General features: G+C 43.7%; 1 protein-coding gene across 3 annotated transcripts in view; it reads right to left on the bottom strand.

Annotated features, from left to right (window-relative positions):
- Positions 1-24,997, bottom strand: part of PLPP1 (phospholipid phosphatase 1) — a 213,155-nt gene that overhangs the window by 115,339 nt on the left and 72,819 nt on the right. For 2 of the 3 annotated variants that reach the window (XM_033931282.1, XM_033931266.1), the window contains exon 3: positions 1,874-2,154. In XM_033931282.1, the coding sequence (XP_033787173.1) occupies positions 1,874-2,154 (281 nt within the window). Of the gene's footprint in view, positions 1-1,873; positions 2,155-14,518; positions 14,671-24,997 lie in introns of all 3 variants that reach the window. The other variant, XM_033931273.1, reaches the window with a different exon arrangement.

Here is a 24,997-nt window from a genome sequence, read left to right as displayed (position 1 = left end):
TAAAGATTTGCAGTCTTTTCACCTGAATTTCAGTTTCCTATTTCCAACATGTTCTTATGTTCTTATGTTTCAACACTGATGATTTAAACAGTCAAGATTATTTGTTTTCTTCCATTAATGAAGTAAAACAGCTGTAAGAGTGTATGTTCTAAAATGGAATTCAAGGTTCCCAGGACTTTGCTAAACAAATCCTAGGTATGCTTGAATGCACAAAGCACACTGGAAGCAATTTTCTTTTGTTGGGCTAGGCTCAGCACAAATAGCATGCAAATTATATGCAAACTATTTGTGCTGAGTATCCCAGTAAAAGGGGGAGGAACTGCACCTCACTCCTGTGCACAAGAGCTGATCATTAAGCACAGCTCTTGTGCACAGACCCAGTACATTGTAGGGCTAAAGATCGTCAGAACAAAGCAGTCAGGGGTACACCCCCCCCCCCACAACACTGCAGCTACAGCCCAAGGTTTTTGCTAGGGTAGAAGTTTGTTGGGGGTTTTTGAGTCACACTGCAATTTGAACTTAGTTGTATCCTGACCATAGAGGCGGGATCAGTGGCATACCAAGGGCGGGGCGGGAGGGTGGACCGCCCCGGGTGCACGCCCTAGGGGAGTGCATAGCCTTCCAGGTCCAGAACCTCCGGGGACCTGCACTTCAGCGCGGCTGCTGGTCCACCCCTGCGGCCAAAAAAAGGGCTAAGAAGCCGGCGGCAGCAGTGATAACATCCTTTAAGGAACACCCTCCCGATCTGGCTCTATCCCGCCCCATTCGTGACGCCACCAGACAGTGATCCCAGGCAAGGTCGACCAATGGCTGAAGGCAAGGTTGACCAATGGATGAAAATGCTCTCCTGAGGCGTCACAAAGGGGGCTGGATAGAGCCAGATCAGGAGTGTGTTCCTTAAAAGACGCTTTCGCTGCTCCCGCCGGCTTCTTAGCCTTTTTCAAACCGTAGCAGTGACGTACCAAGGGCGGGGGTATATGTCAAAAAAATGATGGGCCGAGGGGGAGTCAAAAAATGATGGGGGGGTGTAAAAAATGATAGGCCCCGGGTGTCACATACCCTAGGTAAGCCACTGTGCGGGATATACATGCACGACAGCTCTTAGGCACAGGACACACATGCATATAAAACAAGCACAAGAAAACTGCTCCTGCTAAAGCTACTGACAGCTCTAGATCTGCCAGAAAATTTTGCATGGTAGAAGGTTAGTGTTCCCTGCTGTGCATTACAAGGAGTGCTAAATTTAATGTTAACGAGCTCCTTGTAACACATTTGCATAGGATTCTCGATGGCTGCTATCACGATTAGTAAAAGTTCCTGAGAACCCTTTCGTGCATCAGAAGCTAAAACCAGTCTAACTTGCACAGCAAGCTTTTGAGCACCAAGGCCCTAGAAACAAAACCAGAGAAGTAGCTGCTGAGTACTGCAAAGATTTGGGACGGATCTATCCAGCGGAGGAGCGAGGGCGAGAGGCGCCCCTCTCTCGCCCCCCCTCCCACATGCTCCTTCCCCACCCGCACCGCTTCCCTTCCCCGAGCAGCAACCTTGAAGCCGCTGTCACGCTAGTGTCGGCTCTTCCTCCGACGTTACTTCATAGGCACGGGTCCAGGAAATGACGTCAAAGGAAGAGCCGACGCTGCTCGCACTAGGAATGTTAAAGAGGCATGGGAGAAGGGAAGTGGCAGTGGGGGGGGGGGGGCGCGGAGAGGAAGACGGATGCCTGTGCCCTTACAAAGACGGTGCCAGGAATGGACTGCCCCTCCCTGCTCCCCCTTACTACACCATTGGCTCTACCACATCATCATCATCAATGCTTCAGCAATTCAAAAGTAGGCAATATACAAAACAAAATCATCTAAACAACGGTACTCACCTTCCTTCGTTAGCTTTCACAGCATTTCCTTGGCAGACAAAGTTTTCAATGTAACCGAAGCTGCAGTTGATTTTGGACCAATCTGGTTTGCAAATATCCAAGAAGTGGGGCCGCAGTCGTCCTATCGTATATTTGGCAATATCAGTTAGAGACTGACTAACTGCAGCACCAAAAATGAACGTCCCAATGGCTTTGTAAATAGTGGCAACATAATTATTTCTGATAAAGGCATTTGAACTCAAATGATTAAAATAAACCGAGAGGGCTTCTCCTAAAATCATCTGGAAGAGAAAAACAAGAAAGAGTTAGAGTGAGGCATACAAACATCCGTGCTGCAGTAAAAGGAAACAAAATTGAAAAGTCAAATTGATGCTGAACCATTATACAATGCTTTCTATAATTTTTAGAAAATAAATTATACATTTAAAAAAACATTGATCTATCAACACCTCAAAAATGTCTAGATAGCACAGTTACTTACCGTAACAGTTGTTTTCTGGGGACAGAAGGCAGATATTCTCACATGTGGGTGACCTCATCCATGGAGCCCGGTACAGACAGTGCTAAAATGTACTGTCACTTTAATCTTTAGAAAGATTTAAGACTGCCCGCACCACGCATGCACAAGTGCCTTTCTGCCCTACGTCGGCTCGAAGGTTGTCGGTTCTAAGTCCAAGTGAAGAAGCCAACTAGGGGAGGTGGGTGGGATGTGAGAATATCTGTCTGCTGTTCCCGGATAACACCTGTTATGGTAAGTAACTGCGCTTTATCCTAGGACAAGCAGGCAACATTCTCACCTGTGAGACTTTCTTGCTTACTGAATGGGAGGGAGGGAGATTTGGCCTCCAAATAAAACATATATGTGTAGCGCTCTGCCCCAAAAAGCAGATATATTGTCCGATTCAAGCAGGCGGAGCATGGGAAGGAAAGAATAATAAGAGGCATACAACCAGCCTCAATAAGAGAAAAAGGTAATAATGTAAGAAAAGTAATGTGGAGGGAAATTCTAAAATAGGAGACAACCTCATAGCAGCAGGCAAATCCGAATATAGGTGAGGAAGACGCCACAAAGATTCCAAAAGAAATAGTAGAATGGGTAATAGAAAGTGGCATATATAGGTGGTGTCAAATGAAATAAAACAGGCAAAGCTATACTTTTCACAGATTGAGAAGGCAGGAAATGAAAGGGAAAAAACTGAAACACAAAATGAAAGGGTAGTTCCCGTTAAATAGACTACTGAAATGTTGCAGGAAAAAAACAGGAACGAAATCACAGAAAGGAGAAAAACTCCGTAGTATTGACGGTAGAACATAAATGGAACAAAAGACTAGCTGGCTGGGGGTTAGGTCATATGTCAACAGTTCAAAGGCTTCAAAAACGCCCACAGGCTCCAATAAAGAAATTTAATTAAAAATGTAAAGGATTTAAAAGAAAAACAACTAACAAGAAAGATATAATGAAATTATTGAAAATACGAAGCGGGAAGGCAAACTTGACTAGACAAAGTCCAGATATGTGTTCTTCACTCTGCAGAAAATGAAAACCTGATAACCTCACGAGCCAGCATCGGGCAGGAAAGCACGGTGCAGGTAGTCTTAAAGCTTTCTAAAGATTAAAGTGACAGTACACTTTAACACTGTCCATACCAGGTTCCATGGATGACGTCACCCACATGTGAGAATATGCTGCCTGCTTTTCCTAGGATAAGTATGATTACAATGTCAAGCATACTATTTTAAAACCAAAGAATTTAGTATGCAATCTTATTTTGTAACATTCTTGCACCTTTGTCTGCTGAAATTGAGGGTAGTTTTTACAGATCTGAACCACTTTCACAACTCCTAACGATACAGCAATTAGGAAACGTGTACACATGCAACAAGAACGGTTAAGTTGAAAGTCTCCCTAGAAAATATGACCTTCTCATTTTTCAAATTTATTTTAAGAGCTTCACAAATACAATGACTGTTTAAGAAACATCATGATTCTAGTAACCACCTCGCCACCAAGAAAAAAAAAGTAAAGCCATGGTCCAAGGTACTCCATGAGATTATGAAGAAATTTGTTGCAACATCTTAAAAACACACTGGTTATCAGAACAAGCAGTTTTGCTTTCTTTTCCTGTCTTGTGTTCAAATGTAGACATGCATTGGCTCTAATGATGGAATATAGTAGATTTGACGATCTTGCCTAAAATCTTCCCCACGCTATATTGCGACTTATCTATGCTGTGTGCAAAACCATCAATTCTATATCAAGTCTTCATTCATTTCTTATCTCCCTTTTTGGGCAAGGACTTTCAACAGGTTCAAATGTGTGGTAATGTTGAGGTGTCAAAAATAGTAACTCAGAGCTGAAATTCTGACTTTGTAGATGCCAATGATGAAATAATAGTTACTAAGCAAATAAAAGGCATGTTCCTCATTCAGGAAAATCTTAAAACTAGGTGTCCTTCAGGAAACTTGCTTTATTAAGCAATTTTAAATATACTGTTGAATGTTTTATAATTGCACTATTTTTTTTAAATTAATTTCAAACATAAATTTTTCTTTGCTATATCCAAAATTGATAATTACACTATTTTAACAATTCAGAACCCAAAGAAAGGCAGTTATCCCCTTTACAGTTGCAGCAACATTTAACAAAATAAAAAAAAAACAAAAACATTAGAGCACAGGGAAGTTCTCTGAAACATTAATAAAACTGATCTGGAGGAAAAGTTCAAGAAGAACGTGGAATGTGCCAGAATTATTTTAGTGCAGCTTTCCATTTTAAAGAAACTTGAAAATCTTAGGCCCTCTTTAACTAAGCTGTGGTAGAGATTTCTACCGCAGCCCGGGGTATTAAATACTCTGATGCTGCTCTGACAATCATAGTAATTCTATAAGTGTCGAAGCATTTAGCACTCAAGCCTGTGATAGAAGGGGGAGGAGCTAAGTAAAAGGAGGGAGGGGGGTTAGTGTGCCATCCAAAAAAAAAGCTTTTGCAAACCAAATAATTACTCAACATATGATTTTTAAACAATGGGGCTCTTTTACCAAACAGCAGTAAAAAGTGGCCTTAGCACGTTCTTACATGGGCCATTCCCGTGTGCCATGGCCATTTTACCTCTAGGCCATGTGCTGATTTTCCCCTACTGGCACCCTGACATAATAGCCCAAACAAAATAATCTTGTAACAAAATAGCCCTTGACAAAATGGTCCCTGTAACATAGCCCTCAACATTTCTTCTCTCTGTGTCCCTTTCTGTCCTGTCCAACATCTGTCCTTTGTATCCCTATTCACCCTTCTTAGTACTCTAACCCACCCCTTTTCAACATTTCCCTGTATCCCTATCTCTATGCTTACTCCATGCCTAGCATCTTTTGTCTATGTCCTGTTCCTCCCCTCTATCTTCCCTTGCTCCAGAACCCAGGGTCCAAGCATTTCTCTTTCTCTGTCCCCTGTCCCCACCATAGTCTGGTATAACCCCTTCTCTCCAATTGTGATTCCAGCATCTCTCTCTCTCTGTTCCAACCCCCCCCCCCCCCCAACTCTGATCCAGTCTCTGTCTTTTCTCTTCTCCAATCTGGAGGGAAGAAGAGCATCGGATTCAAGGTGGGGAGAAGGAGCGATGTAGGCTTGTTCCAGGAGGGGCACCCTTGTCACACCTACCTAGGACTGACATTCAGCAAGTACTTCAGCTCACATCAGCAACAGTATGGATAAAACAATCAGGGATGGGCCCTTTTGTCGGGGGCTATATTGTCAGGAGCTTTTTTGGTCTGGTATTTTTTTTTCGGTGCTATTTTGTATTTGGGTCGATTTGTCATGGCTATTTTGGTCTGGTACCACCCCTAACACCACTCATTATATAGACAGTAAGGGCTCACACGCTAAGCACACGCTAATCAGTTAGTGCATAGCAATGCAGCTGCATTAACCAATTATCACAGAATATGCCCACTTTCTGTCCCAAACCTGCCCCAGCACAAGGGTAGCATGTACCAATCCCAAAGTTATGGTGCAATAAGCATGCATTAATGCTTTTCACAACTTTGTAAAAGAGCCCTAATGTCCAATGATCAAAACACCATAAAATTTCATAATTATTTTTTTTACATTTTTGGGTCCTTTTACAAAGATTTAGTAGAATATGGGCTTAGAGTATGACACACAAATTAAGCCCAAATTTACCATGGCCATAAAGTTGTCGGTTTCCACTTTTTTTCCCAGGCCGTGCACAAATGCTCACATTAGTGCACAACTGAAAAAGAGCATATACAGGTGCTCATACTGCCTCCCTATTTAGGAGCACTAAGAGGCAAATTCTATAAACGGCATCCTGATTGTAGATGGCGGTAGGTGTCCTACCGCTGTCTAACCAGCCAATCAGGACACGTTTAAAAAAAAAAAAAAAAATCACCCCGAGGTAAGCTGCCTACATTGTAGGCATCTTTGTGAGCCTAGGAAGGTGTGTAGGGCCGCCTAAGCTCACCCAAGCCTAGGCATGGGCATGATTTCACCCGGAATTGGCCTTAGGTGAGCTTAGGCGGCCCTAGGCATCTCCCTAGGGCTGCAATAGGCGCCTGAAATCTAGGCCAGCAAAATGCCAACCGGAATCTTAAGCCTCTCTCCCATTGCATTCTGGGATACACTGGGAGTGGCCTAGGATTCCAATTGGTCAGATCCCTTAGGTCACCCTTAGGGTGTGGCCTAAGAGATTTGATCAATTATAATCCTAGGCCACTCCCAGTGCTTCCCATAATGCACTGGGGGAGAGGCCAAAGATTCCAGTTGGCCCAGGTGCCTAAGGCCCCTCCTCTGGAAGGGGCCTTAAGTGCCTGGGCAAATCAGGGCCTTAGACTCCTCCCTGGTGCATCCCACGAGGCACCGGGTAGGGGAAGGCCAACCATTCAGTGGAGGCGGGTCTGCCGGCCAGAGGGAGTAAGCATCCCTCCGGCCGGCCAACTAAAGAAGGTACTGGTGGGGTCAGGGTAGGCTTGAGAGAGGGGATCGTGGTGCTGTAGGATGTCTTGGGGGGTGGGGATTCTCGTAGGAGTGACTGGGCATCCCTCCTGCCGATGATCTTTAAGGGGGGATTCCAACAAGAGGGACTTGACATTCCTCCTGCCAGTAGTCTTTGAGGGGGGGAATAGGTTCCCTGCCGCGGCCACAAAACTGATCACGGCAGGGAGATTCCCTTGCCATGATCAACTCAGCGGCAACTCGATTCTCTATCCGGCGCCTGTGACATGGACACCGGTTAGAGAATCGTGGTGTTAGGTGGGTTTAGGCATCTGTCCATGAGGACAGACACAATTCTATATAAGACACTCGTGTGCGATTCTCAAAAGTTGCTTAGGCAGCTTATCAGACTGGGAGTCCTATACAGATTCCGGCCCTAAGGGATTCTGCATTAAGCAAGCATAAACCAGTTGGTGTACAATAACGTCAGCATACTATCCAGTTTATGCTTCTATGCCTATTCTTCACTTAAGATACACCCAAGCCAAAAAATAAAGTTAATATTTAGCATACAATTAGCACATGCTAGTGGTAAAACTAATGTTTAACAGTGAGAAGAGAGTGGAACTACTGGTATTCAAAAAATGCTCAGAGAAGTGAAACCCTGAAGAGGGGGTGAAAACCACCTCTTGAGAGGAAGAGTTTACCATCCAATCATTGCATTCACATGTAGAAAATCACTCTCTGGTCACTGGTGAAAATATGACTTCATGACTCTTATGTAGTATTATTCCAAAAGTTATGTCAGAAAACTCTCTATATGGACAAAATGAGATTGCACTTAGCTTGCAAAAAGACTTAGAAAGATTAACAGTCTCAGGGGTCCCAACGTGGCCCCGTTTCGAGATCTTCTGCTTCAGGAGACCCAAACGTGTTTATTTAAAGCCCTCTGTGCAGACTTAGTAGAAACAATTTTTTGCCAAGAGAAATCTGAAAGAAAATATGTATACATTGTTACAAAACTCCCCCATCGCAGCAGTATTCTCAAACTTACTGCAAAGAGAGAAAAAACTTGACATCTTTTATGGCAAAACATTGAGGAAAAGAAGAGCACAAACTCACATACCGGTCTTAAGATTCAAAAATTCCAAACGACAAGGAGCACGAACCGCCTCACCCGATTTATATCAAACAGAGGGGGAGGGGAAGGTGACCTCCGTTGGAGCGTGATGACGTCAGCAAAACGTCAAAACTATTTCTGCTGACACAAGCCAGCTGTTATTGTACATAAAGCATGTTGAAAAAGAAAAAATGAAAAAAGAGAGAGTAAGAAAAAGAAATCACAAAAACGCAACCCACTCAATTTCACTGTTGAGCCCATGTGGGTGTAGAGTGTTCAATGTATAGATCCACTGCTGTTCTTTACGCCACAATGTCCTTTGTACATCACCCCCCCGAGGTAGAGTGACAATGTCCAGAATAGAAAATTTTAAATCAACTATGCTGTGAGCATGATGAAGCCAGTGTTGAACCAGCGGGGCTTCTTGTACACCAGATCTTATTCTACTGAGATGTTCTCCTATGCGGGTCTTTATGCTCCGAATAGTGTGGCCCACATATTTCATGCCACACGGGCATTGGATGATGTATACCACTCGGTATACATCATCCAATGCCCGTGTGGCATGAAATATGTGGGCCACACTATTCGGAGCATAAAGACCCGCATAGGAGAACATCTCAGTAGAATAAGATCTGGTGTACAAGAAGCCCCGCTGGTTCAACACTGGCTTCATCATGCTCACAGCATAGTTGATAGTGTGGCCCACATATTTCATGCCACACGGGCATTGGATGATGTATACCACTCGGTATACATCATCCAATGCCCGTGTGGCATGAAATATGTGGGCCACACTATTCGGAGCATAAAGACCCGCATAGGAGAACATCTCAGTAGAATAAGATCTGGTGTACAAGAAGCCCCGCTGGTTCAACACTGGCTTCATCATGCTCACAGCATAGTTGATTTAAAATTTTCTATTCTGGACATTGTCACTCTACCTCGGGGGGGTGATGTACAAAGGACATTGTGGCGTAAAGAACAGCAGTGGATCTATACATTGAACACTCTACACCCACATGGGCTCAACAGTGAAATTGAGTGGGTTGCGTTTTTGTGATTTCTTTTTCTTACTCTCTCTTTTTTCATTTTTTCTTTTTCAACATGCTTTATGTACAATAACAGCTGGCTTGTGTCAGCAGAAATAGTTTTGACGTTTTGCTGACGTCATCACGCTCCAACGGAGGTCACCTTCCCCTCCCCCTCTGTTTGATATAAATCGGGTGAGGCGGTTCGTGCTCCTTGTCGTTTGGAATTTTTGAATCTTAAGACCGGTATGTGAGTTTGTGCTCTTCTTTTCCTCAATGTTTTGCCATAAAAGATGTCAAGTTTTTTCTCTCTTTGCAGTAAGTTTGAGAATACTGCTGCGATGGGGGAGTTTTGTAACAATGTATACATATTTTCTTTCAGATTTCTCTTGGCAAAAAATTGTTTCTACTAAGTCTGCACAGAGGGCTTTAAATAAACACGTTTGGGTCTCCTGAAGCAGAAGATCTCGAAACGGGGCCACGTTGGGACCCCTGAGACTGTTAATCTTTCTAAGTCTTTTTGCAAGCTAAGTGCAATCTCATTTTGTCCATATAGAGAGTTTTCTGACATAACTTTTGGAATAATACTACATAAGAGTCATGAAGTCATATTTTCACCAGTGACCAGAGAGTGATTTTCTACATGTGAATGCAATGATTGGATGGTAAACTCTTCCTCTCAAGAGGTGGTTTTCACCCCCTCTTCAGGGTTTCACTTCTCTGAGCATTTTTTGAATACCAGTAGTTCCACTCTCTTCTCACTGTTAAACATTATCATTACTATTATAGTCAGTCTGTTCTTTCTATCATTCAGTAATTTTCTGACTACATTAATATATCTCCCTGTACCCTTCTAACGTAGTGGTAAAACTAAAGCAGAATGCTTTACTGTCTCACATTAGACCATTTTTGCTGTGTTAAGCATGCTTTAGCACATAAAGCAACTTAGTAAAAGAGGGCCTTTTTGTTCAGAAAACAAAGGAAACATCATATTGATATTTCCTAAAGTTGTTTCCAACTGGTAGCCAGAAGTGTAGTATGCAAGAAGCCTTCTAATGTAATTGAAAGAAATCTGATCCTGTGAAGATACTGTGTCGAGACTGGGGGTAATGTAGTATAGATAAAAACCCAAACTCAAAACAAATGCACTTAACTCATATTATTGTTCCTGGTTTATATAGACACATATTCATATTAAGGGAAGGAAAAAGCCTCATAGAGCTGCATGAACACTACTTCTAGCTCTGAGCAAGCTCTGTTTCATCATTAGGAAAAAAAAAAAAACAACAAAAAAACAGCACTTTCCACAAACATTTAAAGAACTATTTTTCTTAAGTCACAAATTGTGCATAAATATTCCAAAAAGAAGTACGTGACTTTTGGTTCTCTCTCTCTATTTGTTTAATCTATAAGTGTGGAGGGGCATTTTCGAAATGACATTCAAGTCAGAATTGTGACATCCTGTTCATAATGTTAAAAAAAAAAAAGACAAACATGTCCATCTCTCAGTCATTTTTGAACAGGAAATACATTGGGTTTTCCTGTTTGAAAACATGTGAGAACGCTCAAAATGAACAGCCATTTTACAAACTGAAATGTCCAAATTATGTATGCCAAAAATTCAGAGACAAGGACATTATTACAGGAAAAAGCAACGCAGACATCCCTGCAGAACAGAGGGGAAGCCTAGTGGTCCCTGCCTTGGACTGTAAACCAGGACATCCAGGTTCATGTCTTCCTGTACAAATCTTATTTTAAATGCTGAGCCCTCCAGGAACAGGGATATACTTACTGTGCCTGACTATACATAAGCCTGGATTTTATCTGAATCTTTGAAACAGTACACTGCTTATCAAGACGCCTCAGCCCCACCACTCCACCGCAGAAAGTTTCATTCAAATCGCGGGAAGTCTCTGGTGGTGCTTCATCATTGGCTGTCTTTGATTTGATACAAAAATATTTTTTGAACTTTTTTTATAAAATTTTTTTATCTTTTCTTAATTACTCCTTTATATTAGTATTAAATTTCTCAAATGCATTGAATTAGAAAGTGAAATCCTCAAGGGATAATACTTATCTCAGCCAACCAAGGGAGCCAGACCCGACATGTTTCGCACGTATATCGTGCTTTTTCAAGGGTCTCCCGAGGTGCGCCGCCGTCATCCGACTCCAAAAGATTAATCTTTTGGAGTCGGATGACGGCGGCGCACCTCGGGAGACCCTTGAAAAAGCACGATATACGTGCGAAACATGTCGGGTCTGGCTCCCTTGGTTGGCTGAGATAAGTATTATCCCTTGAGGATTTCACTTTCTAATTCAATGCATTTGAGAAATTTAATACTAATATAAAGGAGTAATTAAGAAAAGATAAAAAAATTTTATAAAAAAAGTTCAAAAAATATTTTTGTATCAAATCAAAGACAGCCAATGATGAAGCACCACCAGAGACTTCCCGCGATTTGAATGAAACTTTCTGCGGTGGAGTGGTGGGGCTGAGGCGTCTTGATAAGCAGTGTACTGTTTCAAAGATTCAGATAAAATCCAGACCAAAAATAATTTGGAAGTTAATGTCTATCGATGTTGGCTGGATGAGGATATTTGTTAAGGCCAATATTAATAGGTGACTATACATAAGAACAGCCATCTCCGGATCAGACCCATGGTCCATCGAGTCCGGCGATCCACACACGCGGAGGCCCAGTCAGGTATACACCTGATGTAGTTTTAGTCACCCATATCCCTCTATGCCTCTCGTAATGAGATGTGCATCTAATTTGCCTTTGAATCCCAGCACAGTGGATTCCTTAATAACCTCCTTTGGGAGAGCATTCCAGGCGTCTACCACTCGCTGCGTAAAGCAGAACTTCCTGGCATTTGTCCTGGACTTGTCCCCCCTTAGCTTCAAACCATGTCCTCTTGTGCGTGTCGCGTTGGACAATGTAAATAATTTATTTTCCTGCTCTATTTTATCGATGCCTTTCAGCATCTCAATAGCCTTCAGGCTTGCTGGTATCATAAATATTTAGGTACAATAGGTATATGTCCGTTTCTGGAAGGCTCACAATTTAAAAGAAAAAAGAGCTGAAGTGGGAATTGAACCTGGGTGCCCTGGTTTAATTTACTGCACGGACCACTAGGCTACTACTCAGACCTGCTTTCTGCTTGGCTCAGAATGTCCATAATACCTCCATAATGAGTGTGCATGAGATTGATTTGCATATACTAGTGCTGCCCGATTCGAATCAATTCACTTCGGGTGAATCAACTTAAAAACAAACAAACAAAAAAAAAAAAATCAGCCTCCCGATTCGGTGATTGACCCTCCCCCCTCGCCCCTAAAGCAGGACTGGCAGCACTGCCTCTTGCTGGCCAGCTGCTGCCGTTCCTGCTTTAGAGGGTGAGAGGGGAGGGTCAGTCAGGAAGTGCTGGAGTCCGTCTTTACCCCTGGCCTCCTGGGCATCCATTTATCTAATATCAGTAGCCTGCAGAGAAGATCGCGGGTGCTAGCGATCTTTGCAAGCCGCCATAGGCCTTCGGAGCTGTTTCCTCTGCCGTGATCCTGCCTCTGACGTCAGAGGAGGGGCGGGACTGCGGCAGAGGGAAGACAGCTCTGAAGACCTATGACAGCTTGCAAAGATTGCTAGCACCGGTGATCTTCTCTGGAGGCGGCTGATATTAGGTAAATGGATGTGCGGGAGGTCAGGGGGAACACTCAGGCCTTCGGGGGGTGCAGTCCTTTGGGGGAGTGGTACAGGCCTTCAGGGGGGATAGGCAGGCCTTCAGTGGTGGGGTGCAGGCCTTCAGGGGGACAGACCTTCAGGGGGGGTGCAGGCCTTCAAGGGGGGGACAGGCCTTCAGGGATGGTGGCACAGGCCTCCAGGGGGAACAGGCAGGCCTTTAGGGGAGGTGGTGCAGGTCTTCAAGGGGACAGGCCTTCAGGGGGGACAGGCATGCTTGCAAGTTTTCAGGGCGGATAAGTAGGCCTTCGGGGGGTGCAGGCCTTCAGATGGTGGACAGACCTTCAGGGGAGGGAGGCCCTGGTGTAGAAGTACATGGAGGGAGGGAAGAGGGGGTTCAAAGAGACGTGCCTATGCCGGACTTTGGGGGGAATAAATAATGGATCTAAAAACAGAGGAGAGGGAGAGAGATGGTGGACAATGGGATTTAGGGAGGGAACAGAAAGGGAGTGAAGTTGGACACAAGGGATGGTGTGGAGGCGGGATAGAGATACTGGATAGGAGGGTAGTTGGGAAAAGAAAGGGAGAGATGGTAGACCCTGGGGTGGTGGGGAAGGAGGGAGAGATGCTGGATGAAAGGGAAGTTGAGAAAAGGTGGATCTGTGGATGGAGACGAAAAAAAAGGAACGATGTCAGACCTCCGGGGGAGGGAAGGGAAATGGAACGGGAGGACAGAGATGGAAGATGGATGGTTAGCACAGAGAAAGAAAAAAGAAGGAGACCCTGGCAAGCAAGTTATCAGAAGACAACCAGAGCCTGGGACCAACAAGATTTGAATAATGACCAAACAACAAGGTAGAAAAAATCATTTTATTTTCTGTTTTGTGACTACAATATGTCAGATTTGAAACGTGTATCCTGCCAGAGCTGGTGTTAGACCGCAAACGTGAGCTAGAATTTAACAGAGAGAAGAAAAGTCTTTTTTGTTTGTTTATTTTGTTTACACCTCAGCGCCAGTGTGGTTAGGACAGGGGTAGGCAATTCTGGTCCTCGAGAGCCGGAGCCAGGTCAGGTTTTCAGGATATCCACAATAAATATGCATGAGATAGATTTGCATCTCAAGGAGGCAGTGCATGCAAATCCATCTCGTACATATTCATTGTGGATATCCTGAAAACCTGACCTGGCTCCGGCTCTCGAGGACCAGAATTGCCTACCCCTGGGTTAGGAGAAGGCAAAAGGGGTGAAGAGGCTATAAAATAAACCCACCAGGATGTTTGATAAAAAAATACCCACTTGGGCAGGAAAATCGAATCGAATCGAAAAATCGATTCAATAGGCTGAATCGAATTGAATTTTTTTTTTCCTGAATCGGGCAGCACTAGCATACACTGCATCATTGTATGCAAATCTCTTTCAGCCACACTCATGGATATCCTGAAAATCTGACTAGCAAGGGGGTACTCCAGGACCAACTTAGGAAATATTGCCTTAATCCCTCCTATGGTCAATTGCTCAATTGGAGCATCTTTCTTGTGCCCTGGACATGATTGAAAGAAGTATAAAGAAAAACATCCTTTTTAGACTTGGACATTTCTTCCAGTTGATTGTTGCTATTGGACATCATAATTTTGGATTCACCCTAGTCCCTGAACTGCAGTATAAAATATCCAAATCCTGCCATTCCAAAAATCACAATTTGGATATTTTTGACAGATGGACATTTTTTATTTTTGCCATTTTGAGACATACTATGGCACTTGAATTCCAAACATAAGAACATCTGACCCAACATGTTTTGATTGAACTGCTAAAATAAAATGATTGTTCATTATGTGATGTTAATGGATGAAAAGTAGTTTAACTTACAACAATAATAGTGAAAGGAATCATTATTCCACCTAATAACGCATAAGATATGGTATCTTCTTTGTAAGGGTAGCGGATGGAATCATCATTACAGAAAAATCCTCGTTTGAAAGGGATATGCTTCAAATTGAGAATGGCAAAAGGCAAACCAGCTAGTAAAAGGAAGAAATGAGAAATTATTATTACAATTCATATTTGAGAATTGTCACTATTCTATTATCTATTGCAGTGACATTGAGAACTCTCTGGACAGCTCCTGCAGCAAGCAGGACCTGTGGTTATTGTGGCATCCTTCTCCAAACTGGAAGTTGCCACATCACCCCACTCCTCAACAGTAGTGCTTCCCAGTCTAAACAGCACTCCTCCAGCAAATCCCTAGGTTATTAACCAGTCTATACAAAGAGTTCTTACAAAACTGACAGTTTCACAGGCCAGGTACTTGACTAGCGTGTCCATACTGAAAGGCAATAGGGCTAGCAAGTCCAGACTGACGCAGACCCTTGAAGCAGGTTGAAAGTACAGCCGACTGAAGCTTATGGCCATTTATACAACTAATCATTTCAGGTCCAACTTCTTTTTTTTTGTGGCATCCTTCAAGTCAGCAGACTAGTGAATAATTGCTGCAACTGCAGATTGCATGGTTTAGGGGCAATTCTATAACTTGATACTCCCAGTTAAGCACGCTGATGCTGTGCATGAGGGCCAGATTCTATAAACAGTGCCTAAGCGTGCCTACATGGCAGGTCTCACTCCATACGGTTGTTAATCAACCGCTAAACACTGCTTAAAAAATGATGCTTAGCAGCGTCTAAGCAGACTTCAGCGTCATAAGGTGCCGTAGAGGTAGGCACTGGTACATTAGACCAGGCTTTATTTGGCCCAATTTACCTATCAAGCACACCTAGCAACATCTAGGTTTACCTAGCCTAGACTCCGCCCCTAACCAGGCCTACTTTTCAGATAGGCGTCGTTAGGCATCCTAAGAGTTCTGTGCGGAACTCTTAAATGGTAATTTAATTTTTTTTGATTGGCTGAAAACTGGGGCTGGCAATTACCACGCCAATTGTATATTAAAAAAAAAGTTGCGTGTGGATTCCAAAGTTAGGCGTCACTAGGCATCCTTGATTAGGATGCCTAGTGGCGCCTTATGTAGGAATCCTATACAGAATCCAGCCCTGAGTGCCGATTCTAAAACAGTGTCCATTTATAAACATAGACTGGTGCATCTAAATTTAGGTATGACCATTTACACCAGATCAGTGGTAGGCGTAAATGGGCTTATCTATGTGTACCATGCAAGATGCGTAACTTATAGTTATGCACATGAGTTGAAGACATGCCCATGCCCCTCCAATGCTCTGCCTATCCCCCGCATTTGCAGTTATGTGCTATGGCATTTACTGTATGCACTGTTATAACTACACTACAAGTTATTGTATAAGTGCTTAACTGCAGGCACCTAGTTATAGAATTACCCTTCACAGCTTTTACCCACAGGTCTATATTTTCCTTATGTAATTTGTTCAGATTTGCCATACTTCATTGTAAAACACCTCTTTTGCCAGGGGTAATACATTCAGGCCCTCTTGAAGTGGTGAGCCAGTGACACACTGCTGCCGGGCATCAAAACTTAAGGGCATCAAAGGCCTGACTTACTGGCTTGCTTTTCACAGGGGCTGAAGCTTGTTAATTCAGTGCCGTCACTGGAGGAGTGTGTGGCGCGGTGGTTGAAGCTACAGCCTCAGCACCCTGGGGTTGTGGGTTCAAGTCCCACACTGCTCCTTGTGACCCTGGGCAAGTCACTTAATCCTCCATAGCCCCAGGTATGTTAGATAGATTGTGAGCCCACCGGGACAGACAGGGAAAATGCTTGAGTACCTGATTGTAAAACCGTTTAGATAACCTTGATAGGCGGTATATAAAATCCTAATAAACTTGTAAACTTGTAAACTGTGCCATTCCTCAACTTTCACCACCATCAGCATTTTGCATCTTAGTTTTCATTGGCTTTTTCTATCAATTAACATGCACCTCCCCATCTGGAAGACCTTCAATCAGAACAAAGACATCCTTCTTCCCATCTTTCCCTCCCAACAAGGAACAGCATTTTGGACACTTCTCTGTATGGTGAGGCAAGAAACAAGTAGGGCTTCTTCTCATGTTTGAAATCTGCTGCACTGCTGGCAGTGGTGAAAGCTTACCAATGACACAGAAGTAGGTGCAAAAGAACAAGTTCCCGCCACTGTATCCAGAAGTAATGGCGATGCTGGGGCGAGGGAGTGGGAGAAGGGAAAAGTAATAAGGGCATATACAGAGAAAGGTAGAAAAGGGCAGGTCAAGAAAATGGATGCAAGGATAAGGAGGATAGATAATTAATCGGTGAATATTAAGGAGACAGTAGATGAACAGATGTTGCAGAAGGGAAAAATTAGGTATGAGAGAAAATGCAGGGGCAATGAAAGCAGGATACTGAGAACTATGGAATGTGGGAAAAGCAGGGACTCAGACTTAGACTTAGACTCTGGGACTAAATGGCAAATCAGAAGAAAAGACAACTTTAAGACTGGCTATATGGTGGAAGAATAAGTGGGGATTTGATCTTGGATGAACTGTGAGCGAGGACTCGGGGGATGTTAGGATGGAAGGATCATAGGGACTAAGAAGTTGATTAGGGAGGACAATGAGGATTACATGATTGGGTGAAGGGCACAAGTAGGACTATGAGAATGACTGCCAAAAATGGGGAGGAAAAAGTTTGAAGGACTTGAAGAGTTTAGTGAAGGGTTGAAGCTGTAAGAAAACAGAGGGCTACTTAGAGAATATATCGGAAGGTCTCTGAAGGAAATGATAGAGAATGGACATGGAGGAGGTAAAAGGGGGAATGGTAACTTGGACAGCGAGTAAGACAAAAGACTGGAAGTGGAAACAGTATAAGTAGCAGGGAAAGTGCTGGGGCTGATGAGGGGATAAAAGGCAGAGGAAGCTAGAACAGGATGAGAGGCAGAAAGTGGAAAGGGGACAAGAAAATGAAAGGGGACAAGAAAATGTGTGAAAGATAAGGGAGATAAGAAGCTGAGAAATGAAAGATGTTGATAATAGCAACAGTTAAGGAAGAAAAAAAAGCAGGAAATGGAAAGCTATAAATAGATGAACGGTGAAAAGGGGAGATTAAAGAATAGAGGGGGCAAGGCAGAATGAAATCTAGCTATAGGTAATTAAAAGGCAGGTGAGAAAAAATGAAACAGAAGAATCAACATTTGAGACATGTAGGTGAGGAAAGAAATAAGAATGTGAAGAAACATAATATGGAAATGAAACCCTGAAAAAGAACTTAGGAGAAAAATCCCAAGAGGAAGTGATAGAGGCCAAAGTCCAGCTCAACTGGAAAAATAAATGAGAGGCTATTCTTGCAGCATGAACCCTGACATTCATATGGTTCATAACATAAGACTGGTTCCAAGTCAGGGGTGCAAAAGCAAAAGTTGGCCTAAGGTGTCACAACTCCTTGAGCTGGCCGTGAGTCCTGTTTATCCTGAGAACCACCTCAATATATTCTAGGTTAATCGACAGCACATGTTGTTAATGGCCTCTATACTTAAGAGGCATATTAAGAATGAATCTTGTTAACTTAAAGATGGATAAACTGAATACCATTGCCACTTTTTTTTTTCTTTCCAACCCAATAGAATATGGGAATGAAATGATACACAAGGGGTTGAAATAAGTGTATCCATTTGTCTATTCAGGGGCAAAACAATTTGGAAAATTTAAAAGGACAACTAAAACTGGCACGGCATAAGAATCGGTGAAAACAATACGCAAAGTCTGAAAATGGGCCAAACAAATGTCCCAATGCATTCCTATGATTCATCCTAATATGGTGATTAGGGACGCAAATTGCACCTATCAAACTGCTCTTACCTCATCTCCTCTGTCACAGACACAGCGCCAATACAGAAATATATATACATAAGACAAAAATAGGCCAGTGCTAGCTCTAGGCACCAGCAATTCAAGCTTATATTGTGGTTGGGGGAAGTATTTCAGCAACTGTTTTCTTTTTCTGGAAAAATCCATCTAGACATAAAAAAATGCAATACTCCAACGGATGCCTGCCATATATTCATACATTCAGTTCAAATATATTTGCAGCTGTGTTCTGAAGAGGTACCTATAAAAGATTTCTCCTTATAGAAGTATGAGCCTTTTAAACATTCCTGTATGATCATCATCATCTCTAGTAAAGTTTGAATGAATTGGTCAGTAAAACTTTTATCCTATTGCTATCTTCAGAAAATGTAAGGTAAAATGCAAAAGGTCACCCATTCCCCTTTGCAGGGAACCTCTCTCCCTCTCACCCATCCCCCAAACACAAAATCAAGGGGTCCCCCATATCTCAAAGACCTCTTTCCACCCCAGTATCTATCAGGGTGTCTAGGGTATAATGGCAAAAGCTATCTCCAATCACTCCTGCTCTGTGCAGGGGTCAAAATGGCAGCTATGAGGTAAAGGTGCCAAATAAGGGCAATCTCTCCTCATCTGGCAGATTGACCCCCTAACAGTAGTAGTGAAAACCTAACACTAGGGTGATAGATTCCATCTTGAACTCAGCACCAGGGAGGGCAGAAGTGACTAAGGATTGCTCCTGCCCTTATGAGTTCCCGTGGTCTCGCGAAGTTGCATTTACATTAGTTGCCTAAGGCAATCGCTAACCTGATTCAGCAAGCACTCGTGGCATATTGCATAAACAGGGATGAACATAAGCCCCAACCATATTGCCAATAGTCTACACAATGGTTTTTTTTTTAACATAATTTTTATTAAAGAGACCACAAGAGAAACAAGCATGGGTCCAAAATGACACTGGCAAGCAGTACAAAGGCACAACAGTCAGCAACAGAAGTGCAAGATATTCCAATAAAACACAGGACTGTCTAATAGCAAAAACAGCCTGCCTCTCCTGTTAGCCTCATAAAGTTTTGAAGATGTTTCATCCCACCCCAGGAATATCCCACACAAGAAACAACACACATACCAACCAACACAGAGCAGTCAAACAATCAGGCAAACCCCTCTCATGCTCCCCATTCGTACAGTCCCCCCTCCCCCCTCACCGGAGAACCAGAGGTAACTGCAGAAATGCCCTCCAAAGGGCCAGATAAGCCATCACCTCAGGGTTGGAGGAACGCTTATGATAGCAAAGTTCGAAACGTGCCAGCTCAATCATATGAGCTAGCCAACTGTCTAATGGAATAGATCCCCCGCCTGAACCCATTATTGTAACATCATACGTTTAACCGTCAATAAAGTCAGATAATTAAAGCGCCGCTGCGGTACCGTAAAGCCCTGCGCTTCCAAGAGGGTCTGGTCGCCAAGGAGTAGCGTTTTGTAATCCCACTCAACTGAACGCTGCAGGACTAGCTGCAGTTGCTTAAAAGAAGAGTTCCAGATGGAAAGTTCAGGACACTCCAAGAAGGAATGCAAAACCGTCCCCGGAGCCCCCGAACACCTGGTGCACAAAGAGTCTTCCCACAAGCCCATACACGCCCCCCTCTCTTTAGTGATGTAAGCCCTATGGAGGATTTTAAATTGAGTCTCCTGCCAAGCCGCCGACTTCACAAAAGCATGCAAAGTATGAAAAAGTCCCAAAAAAGTATCTGGGGTATACTGGATGGCAAGATCTCGGTTCCACCTCTCCCGAAGAACAGTTAATTGTCCCTGGGAAGCTAAGGTTAACCATTTTTTTAAACTGAAGCCACTCTAACCATCAGATTACCCACTAGATAGGTCTGTCTTTCCTCTCAACTTCGAAATAAGTCACGTACTTGCATGAGATTCTCGGTGAGAGGGAGAATTAGAAGGCCTTGAGCATGCACAGATGCATAGTCTGACATCTCTCTCCTTCCCTTCCCCCCTAACCATGGTCTGGTATCTCTCTCCTTCCCACAGTATGGCATCGCTCCCTCCTTCCCATAGACTGGCATCTCTCGGTCTTCCTCACTCTCCCCCTCTCCCCCCCCCCCCCCGTCTAGACTCTCTCTCTCATCCTTCCCTGGTTTTGCAGCTCTCTCTCCATCTCCTTCATTCACTTCCCCCTCCCCATGGTTCAACATCTCTTTCCTTCTCTATCCCCTTTCCGGTAGTCTGGTATCTCTCTCCTCTCCTTCACACAGTCTGGCATATCTCTCTCCCCCTCCTTCCCTTCCATGGTCTGGCATCTTTCTCTCCATCCCCCCCTTCCCCTCCAGTAGTCTGACTTCTTTCTCTCCTTCCATCACCCTTCTCTGAAATCTAGCATCTCTCTCCTTCCCCAGTGCAACATTTCTCCCTCTCTTCCTCTTTTTTGCCCCCTGAAATCCAATATCTCTCTGTCCTTCCTCCTTTCTGGCTCCCCTCCCAGTCCAACATTTCTTCCTCCTTTCCTCAACCAGTTTAACGTTTTTCTCCCTGCCTCCTGCATGCTTCCTCTCCTCCAGTACTCATTCCCTACCCCAACCAACATTTCTCCCTCTCCCTCCATGAATCCAACATTTCACTCTCTGACCTCTCTCCTTCCACTGTGTGATATTTCTGCTTTCCTCCTTTCACCCTCTCCATTCAACATCTCTCGCACTCTCTCTATCCACAAGTCCAACACTCTCTGCCTCCTGCATGTTCTCTCTCTCCTCACCCCTTCCCTTGTGTGTGACAGCTCTGCACACTGTCATCTTACACACTCTCTCTGCATTGGCTCTTCTCAATCCTGCCCCATGATCTACCTTCATTTGCAGCACAAAGGACATCACCAACGGCAGCCAATCACATATGCTACCTTGCTGCCGGCATCAGCATGTCTTCTCTACTGCATGCCTACCTCTGAGGAAATGGAAGTTATGTCAGAGAGGACAGGCCACTGTAGAAAGAAGACGCTGGTTCCGGTGGCAGGGCAGTGCACGTGATTGGCTGCTGGCAGCAAAGTCATTTGTGCCACAAATTAAGACAATGCTGGGCTGCCAATTTTTTTTGGGGGGGGGCATGGCCCCTGTGCCCCCCCATTTTGATGCCTATGCCCTATGCAACTGTTCCACATTACCCATGATTTTATAAAACTTCTTTCCTATCACCTCTTAGTTATCTCTTCTCCAAGATGAAGAGTTCCAGACTCACTGAAAGTAGCGGCAACCTCTAAGGACCTATCATTTAGAAAGGATTAAAACCAGTTCAACATAGTACTAGCTAAACCTAAGAAATGAACTTGGAATAGAAGGAGAGAGTGATTAACCAAGTCAAAGGAGACCAACAGATATAAGAAGACTGCAAGAGTGATTAGACCTTTATCCATATTATAATATATTTTGCTCAGGAACGAAGCAATAACTGTCTCTATACTACAGTGTATCTAAAACCTAAATTGCCTTGGATAGAGCACCAGGACATGTTCCACAAATTGTTGGAGCTGAATAAATAACCTTCTTAACAACCTTGAGCACAAAATATGGTTTTTTATTATTTAAAGTTATTTAAAGTACAGGCAGTCTCCAAGTTAAGAATGAGTTACGTCTTTAAAGTTGTTCTTAAGTCGGATTTGTATGTAACTCAGAACTTGTAGATTTTAAGATTCTTGCTGCTTACCTCTGCTCTCAGCTGACAAAAGACCAAGTGTTCCTTCTAAGGTACAGCATGCTTAACCACACACTGTTCTTAATGTGGCCGTGCATCATTCCTGAATCTGCTGCAGGAAAAGTGTAGGAGTCTATGCCACTAGAAATACTGCTCAGTGAAATCAAATGAAGCCACAACTGCGTTCTTAAGTATGAGTCGTACTTAAGTCAGGCATCTGTAACTTGGGGACAGCCTGTATTATCTACTATAATAAAACGCTAAGCGTGCATGTGCACTCTTACCTGCGTGATCTGTAGGTACATGGCCGGCAGGAGTGCGCATGCGCACATACAACGGTCCCTCTCTCGCAGATCCTAAGGTGATGGCCCGACCGAAGTTTATATTTAAGTTAAAAGCAGGTGTGGCTCATGAGAGGAGCCACCGCAGCGATGTTGGAGAAGGCTTCCGACACAGGTGGAGACCGTGAGAGGAGCCGCCGCGGCACCTTTAAATTTAAAAATAAACTCCGGCACGGGATTAAGGGAGCCGGAAAGACCGCAGGAAGGGGGTGCGCCAAGGGACTAAGGGAGCAGGCCAGAACGCAGGAAGGGAAGTGGGGGTAGGGGAAAGGACGACACTAAATTAGAATAAGACTGTGCCTCTCTGGACACAGTTTTACAAAGTTTGTGGGTTGTTTTCAGTTTCTTGGTGTTTGAATACCGGCCTCCTGCTCTTCTGTTTTAGTTCTTTTTAATAATGGTTGAAAAATATAGGAAGCAACTTCAATAAGATAGACACCAAAACCTGAAGCCAGACAGTTCTGATTTCTGCTCCTTTATTCTCCTCCAATGTTACTTTCTTTGAGAAGAGTAGTGAAGCGCCTAGCACTGTCACACACCTCCAAACCCTCTGGTCCGTCTGAAAACCGTCGTAAAGTCAGAAAAATACTGCATATTTGAATGAAAGTACCTTGATGTCCAAGAAGAAGAGAAAAAAAGGCAAATGAAGTAAGTGTCTTACGGTCCAGTTAAGATTTTCCCTTTGTAATTTCAAACCACATCGAAAAATATTAATTTTTTTTAAAAAAGATAAATCCAATGGTGCCGACTGCAAAAATCGTGAAAATGAAAGAAAGTTCCAATGCGATTTTTGATGCTGCCGTGGCTGCTGCACAGGGAAGTGTGGAGGGGGAGGGGGAAGTAATGCTGCTGCTGCATAGGGGGCAGGGAGAGAGACAGATAGAAAGAAAGACAGACAGACAGCGGGAGGGAGGGAGAAAGAAAGAAAGATAGACACAGGGGCAGGGAGAGAGACAGAAAGACAGACAAACAAAGGGGGGCCAGGGAGAGAGACAGACAGACAGAGAGCGGGAAGGAGAGAGACAGAAAGAAAGAAAGACAGACAGACATATATCCTTGCACCCGTTAATATAACGGGCTAAAAGACTAGTATATATATATTCCAGCTTGGCTACCAATTTCCAGGCTCTGTTAGGTATGATAAGATGCAGTATTTTAATGAAACTGTGGGATGTAGAAGCTAGATTTTATGGTAAAAGAACCTGCAATGACTTTTTTTCAAGCACTTTTTTTTACTGCTCAGCTTATAGTGTTAGTAGGAGAATATTACAATGAAATGACGTTTATATACTAGAAAGTTTGGGAAATGTATTGCTCTTGTTTGTAATTTATCCTCACATTCAGTAACATCAATAGGCTTTTTGTATTCTGGATTATGCGTCAGTTTGGTTTAATGTCTGCAGTTTAGACCAGTGTCTGGATCCCTTTACCCTATTTTAGTAAGAATCTATGGGCCAAATTCACTAAGCTGACCAATCGTGTCCCAACTGGTTTGCGAGCAGTTTACGACCCCAACCTGATTCACTAACCTTCTGGCCGATCCTGTCCAGACCTAATCCGATCCGCACATGCAAATGAGGGGAAATGCATTCGGCAGCGATTCACTAAACAAACCGATTGGGTTGGTTCATCCAAACATGAGCAACTGCTGAAGACCAGTCGCTCATGTCCTTGCTGACTGTCCAGCTCTCTGCCGCCCTGAAAAAAAAACAATCAAAAGCACCCTGCTCTCTGCTTCCCCAGTTCTCTGCCGACCTGCTCCGTTAGGCCAGTGCAGGATTCCCTCCGGCGGCCGAACTCCCCGCTGCCTATTCAGAAGCCCCCTCTGCGAGTCTGTGCTTTTAACCCGCAAAGTGGTGCTGCACTATGACGAAGATGTTTTCTCCAGGGAAATATTCTGTTGCATGAAGCAAAATTGAAAAAAAACACACCCCTTTGCAGATGGGGGCTGCGTGCAAACCTCTTGTGAGTCAGAAATCTGGGGCAAGATGTTTGAAATCTGCAGGGCTCTATTGCTGCTTTGTTAAGTAATATGGTGAAGGGGGACGGGGAGAGCGAGTGCTGCCAGCAATTGTCTTCTTAGGCAAAACCACAGACTACACGGTAGGGCTTCCTTGCGCAGAGAGCATGCGCAAACCATCTACAGGGAAAGAAGATGGTCTGCGCAAGCTTCTGGATCGCTCAGTCGCTGTGAAGCATGCCTCCAATCACCCCCATTTGCATGAAGAGGGTTGGTAAATCGGTCGCCCAGGAAGACTCGGCCATAGATCGGCCGCAGATCAGATCGCTAAGGTAAGTATAGTGAATCTAGCCCTATATCATGCTTGTCCTTAATAAGTTTTATAACTAAATACATAACAGAAAACATCTCAATGATACTCTCTCCTTACACAGTTTGGGTTTAAAGCTGATAATCGTCCAGTTGATATTCAGGCAGTAGTGATTAGCATTTTTGTGTCTGGCACTGGCTGTATTTCCAGATATTCGATGCCAGGTCATATCTGGGCATTGGCATTGAATATCTGGTTTTAGATTGGCT

This window comes from Geotrypetes seraphini, chromosome 1, assembly GCF_902459505.1.
Source record: "Geotrypetes seraphini chromosome 1, aGeoSer1.1, whole genome shotgun sequence".
Taxonomy (NCBI): domain Eukaryota; kingdom Metazoa; phylum Chordata; class Amphibia; order Gymnophiona; family Dermophiidae; genus Geotrypetes; species Geotrypetes seraphini.
This window is presented reverse-complemented; position numbering and strand designations above follow the sequence as displayed.